This window comes from Gracilinanus agilis, chromosome 4, assembly GCF_016433145.1.
Source record: "Gracilinanus agilis isolate LMUSP501 chromosome 4, AgileGrace, whole genome shotgun sequence".
Classification (NCBI taxonomy): domain Eukaryota; kingdom Metazoa; phylum Chordata; class Mammalia; order Didelphimorphia; family Didelphidae; genus Gracilinanus; species Gracilinanus agilis.
In genome coordinates, this window is record NC_058133.1 from 199,466,929 (window position 1) to 199,482,441 (window position 15,513).

The window sequence follows — 15,513 nt, forward strand, 5'->3', positions numbered from 1 at the left end:
AGAGAGAGAGAGAGAGAGAGAGAGAGAGAGAGAGAGAGAGAGAGAGAGAGAGAGAGAGAGAGAATGGCAATTTTTCTGTAGTCCTGGCCCTGAATGGGTACTTTGCAAACTGTTTAAATCACTTTAATTAGGCCTTGATTCAAAGGCCTGTTATAAGTTTGTTTTCCCTACATTTTTTTCACATCTGACATTTCATTCACAAGTTAAAACCATGGCTATTAAAATATTAATTTCTCTTGTAATATCAGTCTTTATAATTTTTAATCATAACAGAATGATGAACAAGATGATTTCAAAAAGAACTGAAAAGGGGCAGCTGGGTAGTTCAGTGGATTGAGAATCAGGCCTTCAAATCTGGCCTCAGACACTTACCAGCTGTGTGACCCTGGGCAAGTCACTTGAACCCCATTGCCCACCCTTACCACTCTTCCACCAAGGAGCCAATACACAGAAGTTAAGGGTTTAAAAAAATAAACAACAACAACAAAAAAAAAAAAGAACTGGAAAGACCTACACGAACTGATGCAGAGTGAAATAAGCAGAATCAGAAAAACATTGTACTCGGTAACAGCAATATTATGGAATGATAAAATGTGATAGACTGAATTATTCTCAGCAATACAATGATCCAGAACAATTCTGAAGGTCTTAGTACAAAGAATGCTATCTACCTCCAGAGAAAGAACTGTGGGAGTCAGAATGCAGATGGAAGCATAAGATTGATTTTTCAGTTATTTATTTGGGTTTATATTTCGGTGTTTTGGTTTTATAAGATTAATCCCAAAAATGAGCAATATGGGGGAAATTTTTCAAATAAAAATAAAAACAGCCAGGGGAAGACAACATGAACATATGTAAATATCTAAAAACTAAATACAAAGTAATTTGGGGAATCCCAATGGGCAAGAATAATAATGGAGATGGGAAGCGGAGTTTTGTGTGTGAGGATCAGCTAAAAGGCCAGTTTGACTAGACTGAAGAGTTTAGGATAGAGCCAAAAGTATAATAAGGCTGGAAAGACAGGGCCAATGGATAAAGGGCTTTAAAAACCAAACAGAGGAGGCAGCTAGGTAGTTTTGTGAGTGGAGTAGAGACAGGAGGACCTGAAATTCTATCAAATCTGGCCCTAGACCTTACCACTCTTCTGTCTTAAAGTTGATACTAAGACAGACTATAAGGGTTTGTTAGTTTTGTTGGTGGTGGTGGTGGTTTTTTGTTGTTGTTGTTTTGGTTTTTTTTTCCAAAAACATAGAAGTTTATATATGATCCTAGTGGCAGCAGGGAGCCAATGGGCTTAAAACCACGACGGTACAGGGAGAGGGTGGGGGTGAATAGAAAGGAGGAGGATTCAAAAAATATTGTAGAGGTAAAAAGGACTTTGAATTGGCAATCAATTGGATAGGCTGGGTGAAGGAAAATGAAGGATTAAGGATAACACTGAGACAGTGAATCTGGGTGACCGAAAAGATGATAGGAAAAGAAATTCGAGAAGCTTGAGGAAACGACTGGTTTGGTGGAGAAAGATACTTGGGTCTTGTTGAATGTGATGTGCTAATGGTGTATCCAATTTAAAATGTGTAGTTGGATGGATGTGTGACGCTGAAAACATTACTTAACCCCCATTGCCTAGCCTTAACCTATTCTTCTACCTTGTTTTGTTTTGTTTTTAACCTTTACCTTCCGTCTCGGAGTCAATACTGTGTATTGGCTCCAAGGCAGAAGAGTGGTAAGGACTAGGCAATGGGGGTTAAGTGACTTGCCCAGGGTCACACAGCTGGGAAGTGTCTGAGGCCATATTTGAACCTAGGATCTCCCGTCTCTAGGCCTGGCTCTCAATCCACTGAGCTACCCAGCTGCCCCCTACTCTTCTACCTTGGAACCAATATTTGTATCGATTTTAAGACAGAAGGTAAGAGTTTAAAACAACAAAAAAAAGTGTGTTTGTAGATATGGGCTTGGACTTTGGAAAAGAGGCTAGAACTGGGTGTGTAGAGTTGAGAATCGTTGTACAAAAAAAGATCATTCAACCCATGGAAGCTATTAAAGTCACTAGGTGAAAGTATAAAATGGAAGAAAAGAGGTCCCAGGGACCTTGTATTATAGTCACAGTTAGAGGATATGATATGAACTAACAGAGGACACTAACAATGATTGTTTAAACAGGTAGGAGAAGGACCAAGAAAGTAGTGTCATGAAAACCAGAAGAGTAGGGTATAGCTAGGAGCATAGTGGATAGAGCACCAGGCCCAGAGTCAGGAGTTGGGTGCAAATGTGGCTTCAGATACTTCTTAGCCATGTGACCCTAGGCAAATTACTTAACTGTGATTGAAGCCCTTGCTACTCTTCTGTCTTAGGATTGATACTGTTAAAAAAAAAAAAAAAAAAAAAAAGAGTAGACAGTATCTAGAAGGAGAACATGGTCAACAGTGGCACGTACTACAGAGGTTTCAAACATATTCAAGATAAATATGAATACAAAGTAAATTGGTGTAGAAAGAAAATAGGATTTGGCAAATACATCAGTAACTTTAGATAGAGCAATTTCAGTTGAGTAATGAGGTTGGAAGCCAGACTGTAAAGGGTTGAGAAGTACTTTTAGAGAGATCTCAAGGTCCCTCTAAAAGGCCTCTCCATTTCTCTACACAAAAAGAATAAATGTGTACATTTCCCTATTTTTCCAGAGAAGAATTGAAATGTGAAGTATAAAAAAATTATCGTCTTCTGTAGAATACATATAAGCAGCCAAAGCTGAAATAGGACAGGGTGAATTAGAAGGTAACTCTCATTTAAAGAGTAAATTTTGTCCCAGCTTTCCCTAGCTTTCTAAGGTCCAAGGTTGGGGAAGGACAGCAGGAATGGAAAATCTCACTGCCTGATCTCTTCCCCCAGGTTCCTTTTTGGAGATCGGCCCTTTTGGTGGGTTCATGAATCTGGATACTATAGTCAGACACCTGCCCAGGTTCACCAGTTTCCAGTATCCTGTGAAACTGGACCAGGTAGGTGATTCTCCTAACATATCCTCCTATATTTCTCCTGTCTCTTTGCACCCACATTGATGATCTCAAAGCTCTTTCCAACCTATGAAGTCTTGCAGGACTTGTACTTCTTGTCTCTCAGTTATAAGATCAGAGAGTACAGAAGTAAAAGGGTGTTATGTTGTTACCAATAGAAGGATACTCTGTATTAAAATGTCTAGTTCCCATTAGTTAGTCATGTTCTATAGGGAAAAGAAGAGGCCAGTATATAAAGTGGCATTAAGTGAGAAGAAAAGCCCAAAGGGTGAAATAACCCTTGCCTACCTCCCTTTTGCTCACCCCTACTCCCAAAGAGAAGGAAGATATAACTTCTAGGAGAAGAGGACTTGAAAATTAAGGGTATTCTCCGTGAACCTGAGAAGGCATCTGGCCCCCTAAGTACCATGAATGCCCAAATCTATGTGCCACCATATACATATCACCACAAGTGGCTGTATCTCCTGGCAGGTAGTCCTTCAGGTCACTGCATGATCACAGGAGCTGCCCTCTGGCCCATCATGATTGCCACCTCAGCCCAGATTGCAAAACGAAGTCGAAGGTGAGTCCAGGAGGTCTCCTATGTACAGAATTATCCCCCCACAGGCAGAGAGGGAAGGGGGTAGATTCCTTAGTCCTATGTACATATAATTGGTGTTGCTTAGCTACTTAATCATATCATGGAATGAAAATGGCTTGACATAATTTGATTTGGAAGGGACTTTAAAAGCCAGCTAGTACAGCTCATACCTAACCATTAATCTCTTCTACAATATCCCCCAAAATGAGCATTCACCCTTAGCTTTAACATCTCAGTTAAATGGGGAACTTCCTATTTCCAGAGGTGGCCCATTTCCACTTTTGGGTGACATTTATTGTTACCTTTCCATATGTCATACCTAAAGGTTTTTCTCTCCATCATCGACCCATCGCTCCTAATCCTGCCTTTAATGTCCAAATAGAACAAGTCTAATGGTTCTTCCATGTCATAGCTCTCATGTTTTCCCAAATCTTTTCTTCTTCAAAATAATTGGGTATGCCCTGACCCACTTGTTTCTTTCCTCTTCAGTCGCTGGATGAAGCTAATACCCAGCTTGGCCTACAGCACATTCCTCTTGGCAGTTGGACTCTCTCGGATCTTCATCCTTGCACACTTTCCCCACCAGGTGCTAGGTGGCCTAATAACTGGTGAGCCACTAGAACAAGGAGGGTGGGCAGTGACTTCCCTCAGGGATGCCAAAGCCATAGAAGGGAAATTTCCAACTCCCTGGCTAATCAACCCTCCATCCTGCACCTTCCCTTATACCTTCTCTTTCATTGTGACCCTTGGCCCAAGGACTGCACCCTCCAATTCCTTAGAGTGTTGCCACCCCCTTTCCCAACAGGTGCTCTCCTGGGCTGGTGGATGACTCCTCGGGTGCCTGTTGATCGTCCTGTCAGCTTTTATGGGTTGACAGCACTGGCACTTCTGATGAGCACCAGCCTCATATACTGGAGCCTTGTCTCCCTGGGAATAGACATGACTTGGTAAGCTCTTTCTTTCTCAACCTTGACCCCTTGAGGCAAGATAGGATCTTTCATGACCTTTACTGTTATCTCTAAATCATCCAGTCTTTAGACTATCAATAGACCAATAGAGAGAAAGTGATCCTGCTGTGACAATGACAGTCCTAGCTTCTACTAGAAAGTAACCCCAGAAAGGGTGAGGGCTTAGAGGAATCTCCAGCTGAAGGATGATAACTTTTCTAAAAGCTTTTTCCTGGTCTTTCTTAGGTCCATTCACTTAGCCTCCAAGTGGTGTGAACGTCCAGAGTGGGTACACATGGAAACTCGGCCTTTTGCTTCTCTGAGTCGGGATTCTGGAGCAGCCTTGGGCCTGGGCATTGCCTTGCACTCTCCCTTTTATGCTCAGGTGAGGCGGATACAGCTGGGAACCCTACAGCAGACTGCTTGCCTATCATTGGTCCTAGTGTTCTTGGGGCTCCTGGACTGGATAGGCAACCCACCCCAGCTCAGCCTCTTCTACATCTTTAACTTTATCAAGTTTACCCTTTGGCCCTTCCTGGTCACTGCCCTGGTGCCTTGGCTGGTCTACTCCTTCAGTGGCCCAGAGGCCCCACTTACCAAATCCAAGTGACCCTACCTTACCTTCTCCCAACCAACACTCCAAATGACTTCTACCACCCATCAAGGAGGCCTCACTCATCACTGCAAGAGACCTCCCCTGTTTCCCTACATCCCACCTCCCTGAAGCTGCCACTGTGACTGCTGCTTGCCTCTGCCCAAGACTTCTCTAAAGAAATCACTTGAACTCAGCCTCAGAGAGGGGGTATGTCTACCTGGAAGGAGCCCAGCCCTGTCAACCTTTCTCCTTTCCCACTTTGTCAAAATCCTGCCCTTTTTTCCCTTTACCAAAACTTTGCCTTTTTTAAGAGCATTGGAAATAAAGAGGTGAGAGAACTTCTGGCACTGTGAGGGAACAATCCATAAAGTCTGATAGCAGCTCTGTGCTTTTTCATTCCTTGTTTTTGAAGTCCAGAAAGGAGCCAAGCTTAACAGTCAGATGGTGTGTTGGGTTCCTTGGTTTCTTCTGCTCTGAGTGGAGGGAATGGCTATCTACCCATACCCAAGTCAGAAGTAGGCTTTAGAATCAGAATGAGTCACCTGCATTTACTCTTTCCCTCTGCCATTAAAAAATGGTAAAATTAAATTAAATAATAATAAAAACATCAAGAATTACACCTCTTGACACTCCCCATAGCTATTTTGAGTTGAGCTCATCCATTTCCGCCCCCTCCCCCAACACTGATAGGGGTAGGGGCAGAAGAGCCCATCCATTCTTGAAGCCTTCTAGGGTAGAAATGCTATGACAGGAGCAACTGTGTAGCTGTCTGGATAGAGAGCTAGGTCTCTAGTCAGGAGGACTACAGTCAAATCTGGCCTCAGATACTTCCTAGTAGTGGGACCTTAGGCAAGTCACTTACCCCAACTGCCTAGCCCTTACTGCTCTTCTATCTTGGATTTGACAGAAAGTAGGGGGTAGGAGGAGAGAGAAAGGAAAAGAGAAAAAAGAAAATGCTATGACAGCCTTCAACCACCTGACAAAGTATCTCCTACCCATAAGGTCAAATGCTTTTCCCTCCCAATCCTCTTTTCCAACTTCATAGAATTACAGAATTACAGAGCCATAAGGAAGCACATAGGTCATAAACTCAAACCATTTCTGAGGCATGGAACCCTTCTAGAAAAACACTAATTGTGTGACCTTGAGCAGATCACTTAACCGTTACCCCTCAGTGTTTTCACAACTGTAAAATGGGATGATAACAGTGCCTACTTTGAAGGGTTGTTGTGAGAATCAAATGGGACAAGATTTGTGAAAAGCACATAGCAGAGGGACAGCTGGGTGGCTCAGTGGATTGAGAGCCAAGCCCAGAGATGGGAGGTCCTGGGTTCAAATCTGACCTCCGACACTTCCTGGCTGTGACCCTGAGCAAGTCACTTCACCCCCATTGCCTAGCCCTTACCGTTCTTCTGCTTGGAACCAACACAGTATTGTTTCTAAGACAGAAGGTGAGGGTTTAAAAAAAAAAAAAAGCACTGTACCTGGCAAATAGTAGGCATTTAGTGCTGTTTCCTTCCTGACAGGTAGTCATCCAGCTTCAGCTACAAAGCCTCTAGTGGTCACTGTTTCTGAAGGTAGACCATTGTAGTGTTGAACAGCTCTTAGCATTTTGAATCTTATTTACTGGGCTAATACCCTAGTTGAAGCCTTTATCACTTTAAGCCTAGACCAATGTCCATTTTCTCCTCAATCCATCCTTTATCCACTACCAAAATAACCTTCCTAATGTCCCTGCTCAAAAACAATCCTCTTTCATATACTCTAAGGGTCCTTGGTTTTGTCAGAATGGAGAAATGCTTTCCTACACTGCAAGTTGTAACCTGAGCCACACCTACTAGCAGTCAATTGACAAGCATTTATTCCCATCTTCTAGATGCCAGACCCACTGCTAGGTGCCAGGGATATGTAGAGACGCAAAAGTAAACAGTCTTGGCCCTGGAGTTCACAATATAGTTGGGAGAGATAGTGTGTCAGTCACACACACACACACACACACACACACACACACAGAGTTGCTGGGGGGATTGGGAGAGCTCTGGTGTAGATGGTCCTTGAGCTGAGACTTGAAGTAAACTCAGGAGGCCAGTAGGAAGACCTACAGATGAGACTTGGTGTTACTATGTATTCAGAAAAGCAAGAAGACTGACCTTGTTAGACCTCAGCATTCTTGAAGGGGAAAGTTGGAGCCAATTATGAAGGCCCTCAAGTTGCAGGAGTTTATCATTTGGTGCTGGAAGCAATAGGGATCCACTGGAGTATGAGCAGGGAAGTGACATGGTCAGCATTTCCTCTGAGAGAATTAGTTTAATAGCTACATAAAGGAAAAGGAACAAACTTGTGGGAGACCAAGTACAAAGTTATTAACAGTCCAAGTGAGCGATAAGGGCTGTGGCTACACAAGTATAGGAAGATAATAATAATAATAGCATCTATTAGTGCTTTAAAGGTTGCAAAGTGTTTACTATATGTTCTCATTTGATCCTCCAAATAACCTTGGAATGTAGCTGCTATTATCTCCATATCATAGATGAAGAAAATGAGGCTGAGAGGTTAAGTGACTTGGGAGCAGCTAGTGTCTGAGGCAGAATTTGAATTCAGATCTTGCTGACTCTGGCAAGCACTCTTTCAATTATGCCACCTAGTTTCTTCAGTTAGTAAACATTAAACACCTACTGTGTGCTAAGCACTGGGCTTCATATAAGAAACGTGGAGGGGAGTTCAAGAGAATCTTGCTCAAAGAGAGAAGAATATCCAGAGGCAGTGTTCAAACGGCAGTGAGAATTGCCAAAATATTTGTCAGTTTAGAAAAATAATTGATGACTTTGGAAAGAGAAATTTTAATTGAGTGATGAGGTTGAAATCCAAATTGTAGAAGAGATTGAAAGGCAGTTAGGTAGCTTAGTGGATTGAGAGCTGGGTCTAGAGTCCTAGGTTCAAATATGGCCTCAGACACTTCCTAGGTATATGACTTGCCTAGAGATCTTACAACCCTTACCACTTTTCTACCTTGGAACCAATACTGATTGATTCAAAGATGGAAGGTAAGGTTAGGAAGAAATTAAGGCAGTGAATGAAGACAAGTAAGAGAGGGGAAGAAATTAAGGCAGTGAATGAAGACAATGAATGAAAACTCCTTTTTCAAGGAGTTGAGAAAGGGAGAAAAAATATAGGATAATGGTTTTTAAGATGTGAAGGTTGTTTATAGGTGGAGATTCAGACATGTTTGTAAACAATAAGAAAGTAACCAGTAAATAAGAGACAAGATAGGGAGATGGAGTGGGATGACAGTGAAGATCATCTGCTAGAGAAGACCCTAGGATAGGATAGATAGATCCAATAAGGTAGGGCCAAGGGCATGTACAGAAGCCTCGATCTTGACAAAGAAAAGGGCCTCCTCTTATTGGAGGTTATAGTAAAGGAAAAGAACAAGATGGCAGTGATATAAAAGGGGTGTGAAATGAAGAGAAGCAAAAGGAAGCTCAGCCATTTCCCATTTTCTCCATAAAGTGAAGGAATATCATCAGCTTTGAAAGTGAGGAAGAGGAGGTGATATGGAAAAGAAATCATCTAGAACAGCTAGTTTGTTAAATGGACTAGAGAACTGATCAGGATGAAGTAAAAACATTGCTAGGAGACAGCTAGGTGGCTCTGTGGACTGAGCCAGTCCTGGAGATGGGAGGTTCTGGGTTCAAACTTAACCTCACATACGTCCTAGCTGTGTGACTCTGGGCAAGTCCCTTAACCTCCATTGCTTAGCCCTTCCCACTCTTCTGCATTGGAACCAATAATGGGTTTTGATTCTAAGATGAAGGTAAGGGTTTAATATATATAATATATTACATTGCTAGAGTGACTTCAGCTGAGATCAGACGGTGGATCTAGTTCCCATTGGCAAGTGACTTAAAACTAGATTCAGCCGCATATGAGTAGAACCAAAGGAGAGGGTGGGAATCCAAGGCTGGAGTTTGGCAAGACATGTTAGGACAAAGGAGCAAGAGATTCAAGAACAGAGAATTGCTGAGATGATCATCTGAAAGATGGACACTGGGAAGGAAATGGGGAAGCCAGAGGAATAGTTCCTTGAGGCATTTGTTAAGTGACTTGTTCAGAATCTTGGGGCTAAAAAGTGTCAGATAGGAATTGAATTTGGCTGTTTATGACACCAAACCCTCGATTCCTTAATGGTTCTCTGTCAAGTCACACTGCTTTGTAGTTTCCTGTTGTCTATAGAGTTAAAACATAAACTCCTTAACCTGGCATTCAAAACCCACCATGTATGTCTCCAACTTAACCTTTTGGGCTGGGTTTCGTGTTGCTCCATTTCACAAACTTTGGAGAAAATGGATGAGTCACTCATTGTTTTCAGTTCTAGTCTGGCCTTCCCACCACCTGACTTTACATAGGCTGGCTTCCTTCTTTTCAGCCTTCCCCCATCTCTACCTGTCAATATCCTTCCCCCTCCCAGAGCTCAGGTCAGGTGCCACACATTCCATGATCCTCCCAGGTAGGAGGGAAACTTATCTTTGAAACTCAGACTACAGACTACTCTAATCAACTTCATCTATTATGTCTTCTTCCCCCCACCCCAATGTATTATAGTCATTTTGTATCCACATATTTCCAGTAGCTCATACACAGTAGTGGGTTCTTTAAAAGTGTTTGTCAAATTAAAAAGACCTTTCTAGAGTGTGGCCTATCATTCCTCTACCTCTTCCTTAACTCTTACCCATCTCCAGATTCTTAAGTGTCAGAAGGCATCCAAGGTCTAGTCCAGCTTCTGCTTGAGCAAGAAATCTCCACATAGCCAACAAGTGGTCATTTAGCCTTGAAAACAAAATGAGGGGGTACCTCATTGATCCCCGAGACAGATTTGTCCCACTATTATAGCTCGTTAGCTAGTCTCTTCCTTAGGAAAAGCCAAAATCTGCTTCTGTGTAACCTTTTTTACTTTTAATTCCTTTCATTTTTATTTTTATTTAAATCCCTACCTTCCACTTAAGATTCAAAAGTATCAATTCCAAGACAGAAGAATGGCAAGAGTCAGGCAGTCGGGGTTAAGTGATTTGTCCAAGGTCACATAGCTAAGACATATGAGGCCAGATTAGAACCCAGGACCTCCTGTGTCCAGGCCTGATTCTTTATCCACTGAACCTTCAGCTGCCCCACCTCCACATCTTTTTCCAAGGCCTATGTAGCCACACCTCTCTTAAATTAGCTAAAAATCATTATTCAGGTTTTTCTATTTATTTTTCATGTTCTCATTCAATTCATAGTGCAAAGTTTAGGCCAGACCTCAGTCCATCATCTGGGCTCAATACTCTCAGAGTTCTCCGTAGGCCCATTCCTCATTCTTATTTCCTAATGGCATCTCAGAGCCAAGACTGGACTCTTATCTCTGATAGCACTATGGGTGGCAAAGGACTCTCTATGCATTAGCTCATCGGAGCTTCAGGAGGGGCTGAGGAGTGTTCTGACTTGCTCCAGGTCACAGGGCTCACTTAGGTCTTCTAGTCCGGCACCCTGTTGTAGAGATGTCATGTTTTTAGCCACAGGGGCTTGGGAGAAGGGATGGAAAGAAGGCTTCCACCCTTAGCCAGGGGGCCCAGAGAACAAGAAACACAAGCCCCCATGGGGCACTGCCAGAAACAAGTTTATTTACACATGGACACACAGTGTAACAGGTTACAAAATACTCAACTGAAATCCATACCCAGAGAGACAGAGAGCAGGGATGGGGAGGGTTACATGAGAGCTAGACAAGGTAGGGGAAGGGGAAGAGAGCCACCTTTGGGCTCATGGCTCCCCTGCCTGTCATAAGACCCTGTTACATTTAGCCTGGCCCATCCTCCCCAAAAGTAGGGCTTGAGTTGTGACTAACACCACACACAAACACACACAAGTGGCAAGATGAACCAGTGGTTGCAGGGACACTCCCCACACCCCCCTTCCCCTTGTATTCTCTTCCCCATTCCAGCCCCACTGTGAGGGGAATAAATGTGTAAACAGATTGGTGGGGTCCAGGAGGTGGGAGGAGCAAGGGAAAGAAAGCCCATCCCCAGGAACCACTCCTGCTCTTTGGTTTCCCCCAGGCTAAAGGGCTTTCCCAAACACCTAAGTGCATCCCACCCCTGCCCTGGAACCAAAGGTGAGAGGATGGGAAGGGTGGACAGCCTTTCCATCTCTCCTGCTTTGTCCACCTCAGGCCTGCCTGCCAGCAGAGGGCAACATGAGGAAGAAATAACAGGCAGGAAGAGAGGCTGTCCTTTGTCCCCAGTCTCTCCTCCTTTCCCAGCTGTGCCATGGATTCCTTACTGCTTCCCCTAAACCCCAAAGAACAAATGCTCTGTGAATGGGAAGTCTACTGACCTAAAGCAAACATGTCAGTGCCTAGGCATCAGTCAGGAAGGACAGCATCCCACTTCACCAGACATCCTGGACTAGCAGGCCACCCCAGTCCCCCCTGCCCAATCACAAGCTGTGCCAGTTGGAAAGGCTGGAGGACTAGCTCAGACAGGGCAGATGGAGAAGGCTGGAGTGCAAGTCTTTCCTTGGCTCCTCCCCCGGCTTGCCTAGGGAAATAGACACAAAGCCTAGGGCAGATCAATCACAGAACCCGGGAGTCCAGTTCCCAGCCCCCAAACAAACCATTCTTCCATCTTCTAAATCAGTTTCCCTTTAGAGGGGAGGGAAGGCAGAAAGGGACACTTAAGTGGCATGAAGAACATGGCTATTCCCCACACCCCCCAAACAGAGTGGCCAGGTCTCCACCAATGAAATGGAGAAAAGGAGCAGAGACTACAGATGTCTTTATACAGCGATGGCAACAACAGAAGAATCAAAGTATGGGAAGTGTTAGGTTGGGAGCCCCTTCTCGTCACCCTGAATAGTTTGGAGAAAAATGTTAGGAAAGGGGGGGGGCGGGGAAGAGCATTCCAGAACCCTCCCTAAAGAGGAAGAGGAAAGGGCACAAAGAAATTAAGGCATTGCCTCCCAAAATCTTCTGAATCCAAGGCACCAAACTCACTGCCTCCTCCTTGCTGAGAAGACCCAGAGGAGTTGGAGAGGAGGCACTGAGGATACTGCCCTAGTCCCAGGGTCCACCCAGGCCCAAGCTCCACAGTGGAAAAGGATAGAAAAATGGGGGATATGGGTGTACAGGATGGGAAGGGAACAGGTAAGACCATTTCTCCTACTCATAAAGGAAGGGAGGTACTGTTGAAGGGAGACGAGGGTGTAGAAGGGAAGAAATCCGAGTCAGCTTGGGGGAGTGGGAGGGTCGAGGCTGAGAGATGGACACAGCACACGATGTTAGATGTGTGACTTTTTGTTTTTAATAGAAAAAATAAACAAAATCACAATGATGAAGCCCAGGGGCCTGGGCATCACACGGCAGGTTCCTGCTCCATGGGCTCCTCCAGCGGCCTGTGGGGGCAAGCATAGGGACATAGGCACATAAGTGCCCACCCAAGCACATGAGAGAAAGAGGTGTAGGAGAAAGAGGTGATGGGGATTACCTCGGGGTATGGCTGGGGCCAGCCTGCTCTGCCCCCACTGAAAGCAATGCCATGGCACTCAGGGTCTCGGCCTCTTCCACCTCTCCTGCCTGTGCTTCCTGCAGAGAGCGCCCCACGCTGGCCACATTCCGCTGCACACAGCTCCAGTGTTTACCTGCCAGTGCAGGGGGGCATCAATGACCACCTTTGCAATGTCTCTCCGTGGGAAAATTGCTACTGCCACCCATCTCTAGGAAGCCAAACTTAATTCTTCTCATAGGATATCCGTCAGGCACCCTTAACCTATGTTCCCCCTCCATGAGCTCTTCCCTACTGGTGCTCAGCACAAGGCCCTTTAGTGATGTTGCTCACTTACTCTGGATCTCAATAACCTTCTCCAGCGTGGCCACTGCATTAATGTTGGGTTTTTGTTGCAAGATGGTCTCATCCAAGGGCTCAAGCTAGAGGGAGTGGGAGAAAGGGGAAAGGAAGAAGTCCTGAGGGTGGGAGAGGCACATATACTCAATGCCCTCCAAGCCCCAGCCAGTGTGCCCAAAGCCATTCCACTTGTCACTGTCATCCATCACTGATGGTCATCCCCATTGCCTCCAAGAGAGGGGCAGGATTTCTTCTCTGTGGGAGCCTGGATGAGAAGATTTTCTCTGACCCTCCTAGTAAGGCTGAATAGAGCAGGAGGCCCTGGAATTTGTCTCATGACTCACCTACCCCTAGTCTCCAAAATACTTCTCTTATGTCTCAAAAAAAAAAAAATGAAAATCCTTGCTCCCAAGTCCCTATTGTCCCACTCTGGGCTAGAATTGGAAGACTTCCACTCCACCTGACTTTGGAAACTGGGGCCTATCACCCTCTCTAGCTGTGTGGCTGAAACAGTCCTTTACATCCTCTGGGGTCCTCACCTCCACGCTGAGCAAGGCAGAAACGCAGGCCTCAGAGGCGTCACAGATAGCGGTGAGGTCATGGCCACCCTCAAGAGCCAGAACTACCCGGCCCCCTGCCAACTTCATCAGCTGCCTGGTCAAGTGGCCAAAGCCTGCAGGGGCAAGAAAGCCTGCTGCTCTGACCAGGAGGCACAGTCAGAGCTGCCCCCTACCTACCTACCTACTCCCTCAGATACTAGCTGGATAGGACAGTTGGACAGCAGTTAGAGGTTGCCAGGACCTCAAGGCTGGCACCTGTCCCTTGGACCTGAGTTTCTCCCACTCTTCCACCTGTTCTACAACCCAACAGTTTTTCCCTCCTTTTCTCTCCCCTCCCCGTATCAGACCTCCCATCTCTGCTCCCCTACATTTCCCTGGCTCTACATGCACCACCCCATGTCTCTTCAAATTTCCTCTCCTACGCACTATTCCCATTCCAGAAGAATAACCAAACCACCACCAATTTTTCTTCCTTTTAGCCCTATCCATTCCTTAGCACGTCCCCTCTTGCTCCCAAAAACCAAGCTCACATCTGGCAGTGACAGAGTAGCCACCCAGTGGAGAGAGATGCCCCTCAACAGCATCAAAGCCGGCAGAAACCAGAACCACATCTGGACAGAACTCTTGAGCAATGGGCATCACCACCGTCCTGCCAGGAGAGAGGAACATGCCAGGCTGATTCCCCTCCCCACTCCACCACCATGCTCCCACCCCGACAAGAAGCAATATATTCCCCTGAGCCACCACCCTTTCTACTCCATCTCTGTGCCTACTCTCCTCTCCATCGATGCAGTGGGTCCCTCCCCCAATCCTCCAGTGTCCCCTTCTTAGTTACATGCCCACCTGAAGGCTGTCAAGTATTCCACATCTCCAATAGGGGGGTCCACACCTCCTGTCCATGCCACATTCACATTGTACCCCACACCTGGTCCTCCACCAACCTGGCAATGGGAAAAAGCAGGGGATGATACTCACTTCCTGGAGAATCCTAGACATTGCTCTCTCTTCTCTAGGTCTCAATTCATTGATTTTCAGCCCCTCTAGAGAGGTCTAGTGATGCCCTTGGCCAAGAGCCCATAATTCCAAGTTATTGGCATTGCAGTGTGCCTCAGCACATCTCTCCTAGGACTTCTTACTGGAATTAGGGATCCTCACCTCCTCTGGGGCACCACTGCCTGGGAAAAAGTTCCCATTGTCATAACGATGCAGGGAGATATAAAGTACAGAGGGATCACTGTAGAAGGCCTGCTGGGTGCCATTGCCATGGTGAATATCCTGAGGGGAAGAGAAAAAGGAAGAGAGTCAAGAAGGGCCAGCAACTTTATATAAGATGCAAAAACCCCACAATCAATCCTCCCCCTACAGAAGGAATTCCCAGGGACAGGGCCTACCACCCCAGACTAGCCTGAAGGGATCCTAGTACATTACAATATTCAAGTCCTAATGTTAAACCCAATGGGATGATTCAGTCTGAAAGAAGGTGGGGGTGAGGACAGGATGACCTAAAGGGCTTTGACATGGAAGAAAGGAACCTATTATTCTTCATCCCAACTGATGACAGATGAGGAGGAAATGAACTGACACTGCAGCAGGAGGGGTTCAAGACAAGACATCAAGGAGGGCTTCTCAAGTCACTAGGTAAGAGATATGGGAATAAGAGAGTGAAGGGAGCTACTGACTCTGAAAGCCAGGAGAGTTTTCAGACCAGTACCCCTATCAGGTTGGACTAGAACAAAGGCAAGTATGTGGATGGGCCACATCTAGGGAAGAGAAGGACCTCAGCTCTATGGCTGACAATGAGACAGTCTATCCCCCATCCCCCACCCCCATCCGATTCTCCCTCCTGGGCTCCAAAGAAGACTAACTTCATGGAAGCTGCACTTCCTCCACTGCCTGGTCATCTTCTTCTCCTCCCCTGCCCTCCCAACCCCACCCCCACCCCCCAC

General features: G+C 45.5%; 2 protein-coding genes across 2 annotated transcripts in view; one reads left to right on the forward strand and one right to left on the reverse strand.

The window, feature by feature from the left end:
• Positions 1–2,896: 2,896 nt before the first annotated feature.
• G6PC3 (glucose-6-phosphatase catalytic subunit 3) lies at positions 2,897–5,513 on the forward strand. Its single transcript, XM_044673467.1, has 5 exons — positions 2,897–2,996; positions 3,483–3,573; positions 4,081–4,199; positions 4,397–4,538; positions 4,785–5,513. The coding sequence occupies exons 2-5, from the start codon at positions 3,503–3,505 to the stop codon at positions 5,146–5,148; spliced, it is 696 nt and encodes a 231-aa protein (XP_044529402.1). The 5' UTR covers positions 2,897–2,996; positions 3,483–3,502; the 3' UTR covers positions 5,149–5,513.
• A 6,931-nt stretch (positions 5,514–12,444) lies between these two features.
• Positions 12,445–15,513, reverse strand: part of HDAC5 (histone deacetylase 5) — a 28,170-nt gene continuing 25,101 nt past the window's right edge. Inside the window, exons 19-25 of the mRNA XM_044675969.1 lie at positions 14,723–14,842; positions 14,411–14,508; positions 14,098–14,216; positions 13,547–13,680; positions 13,006–13,090; positions 12,651–12,804; positions 12,445–12,558 (exon numbers count right to left, since the gene is read on the reverse strand). Coding sequence (XP_044531904.1) covers positions 12,519–12,558; positions 12,651–12,804; positions 13,006–13,090; positions 13,547–13,680; positions 14,098–14,216; positions 14,411–14,508; positions 14,723–14,842 — 750 coding nt within the window. The 3' untranslated portion in view covers positions 12,445–12,518. The remainder of the gene's footprint in view (positions 12,559–12,650; positions 12,805–13,005; positions 13,091–13,546; positions 13,681–14,097; positions 14,217–14,410; positions 14,509–14,722; positions 14,843–15,513) is intronic.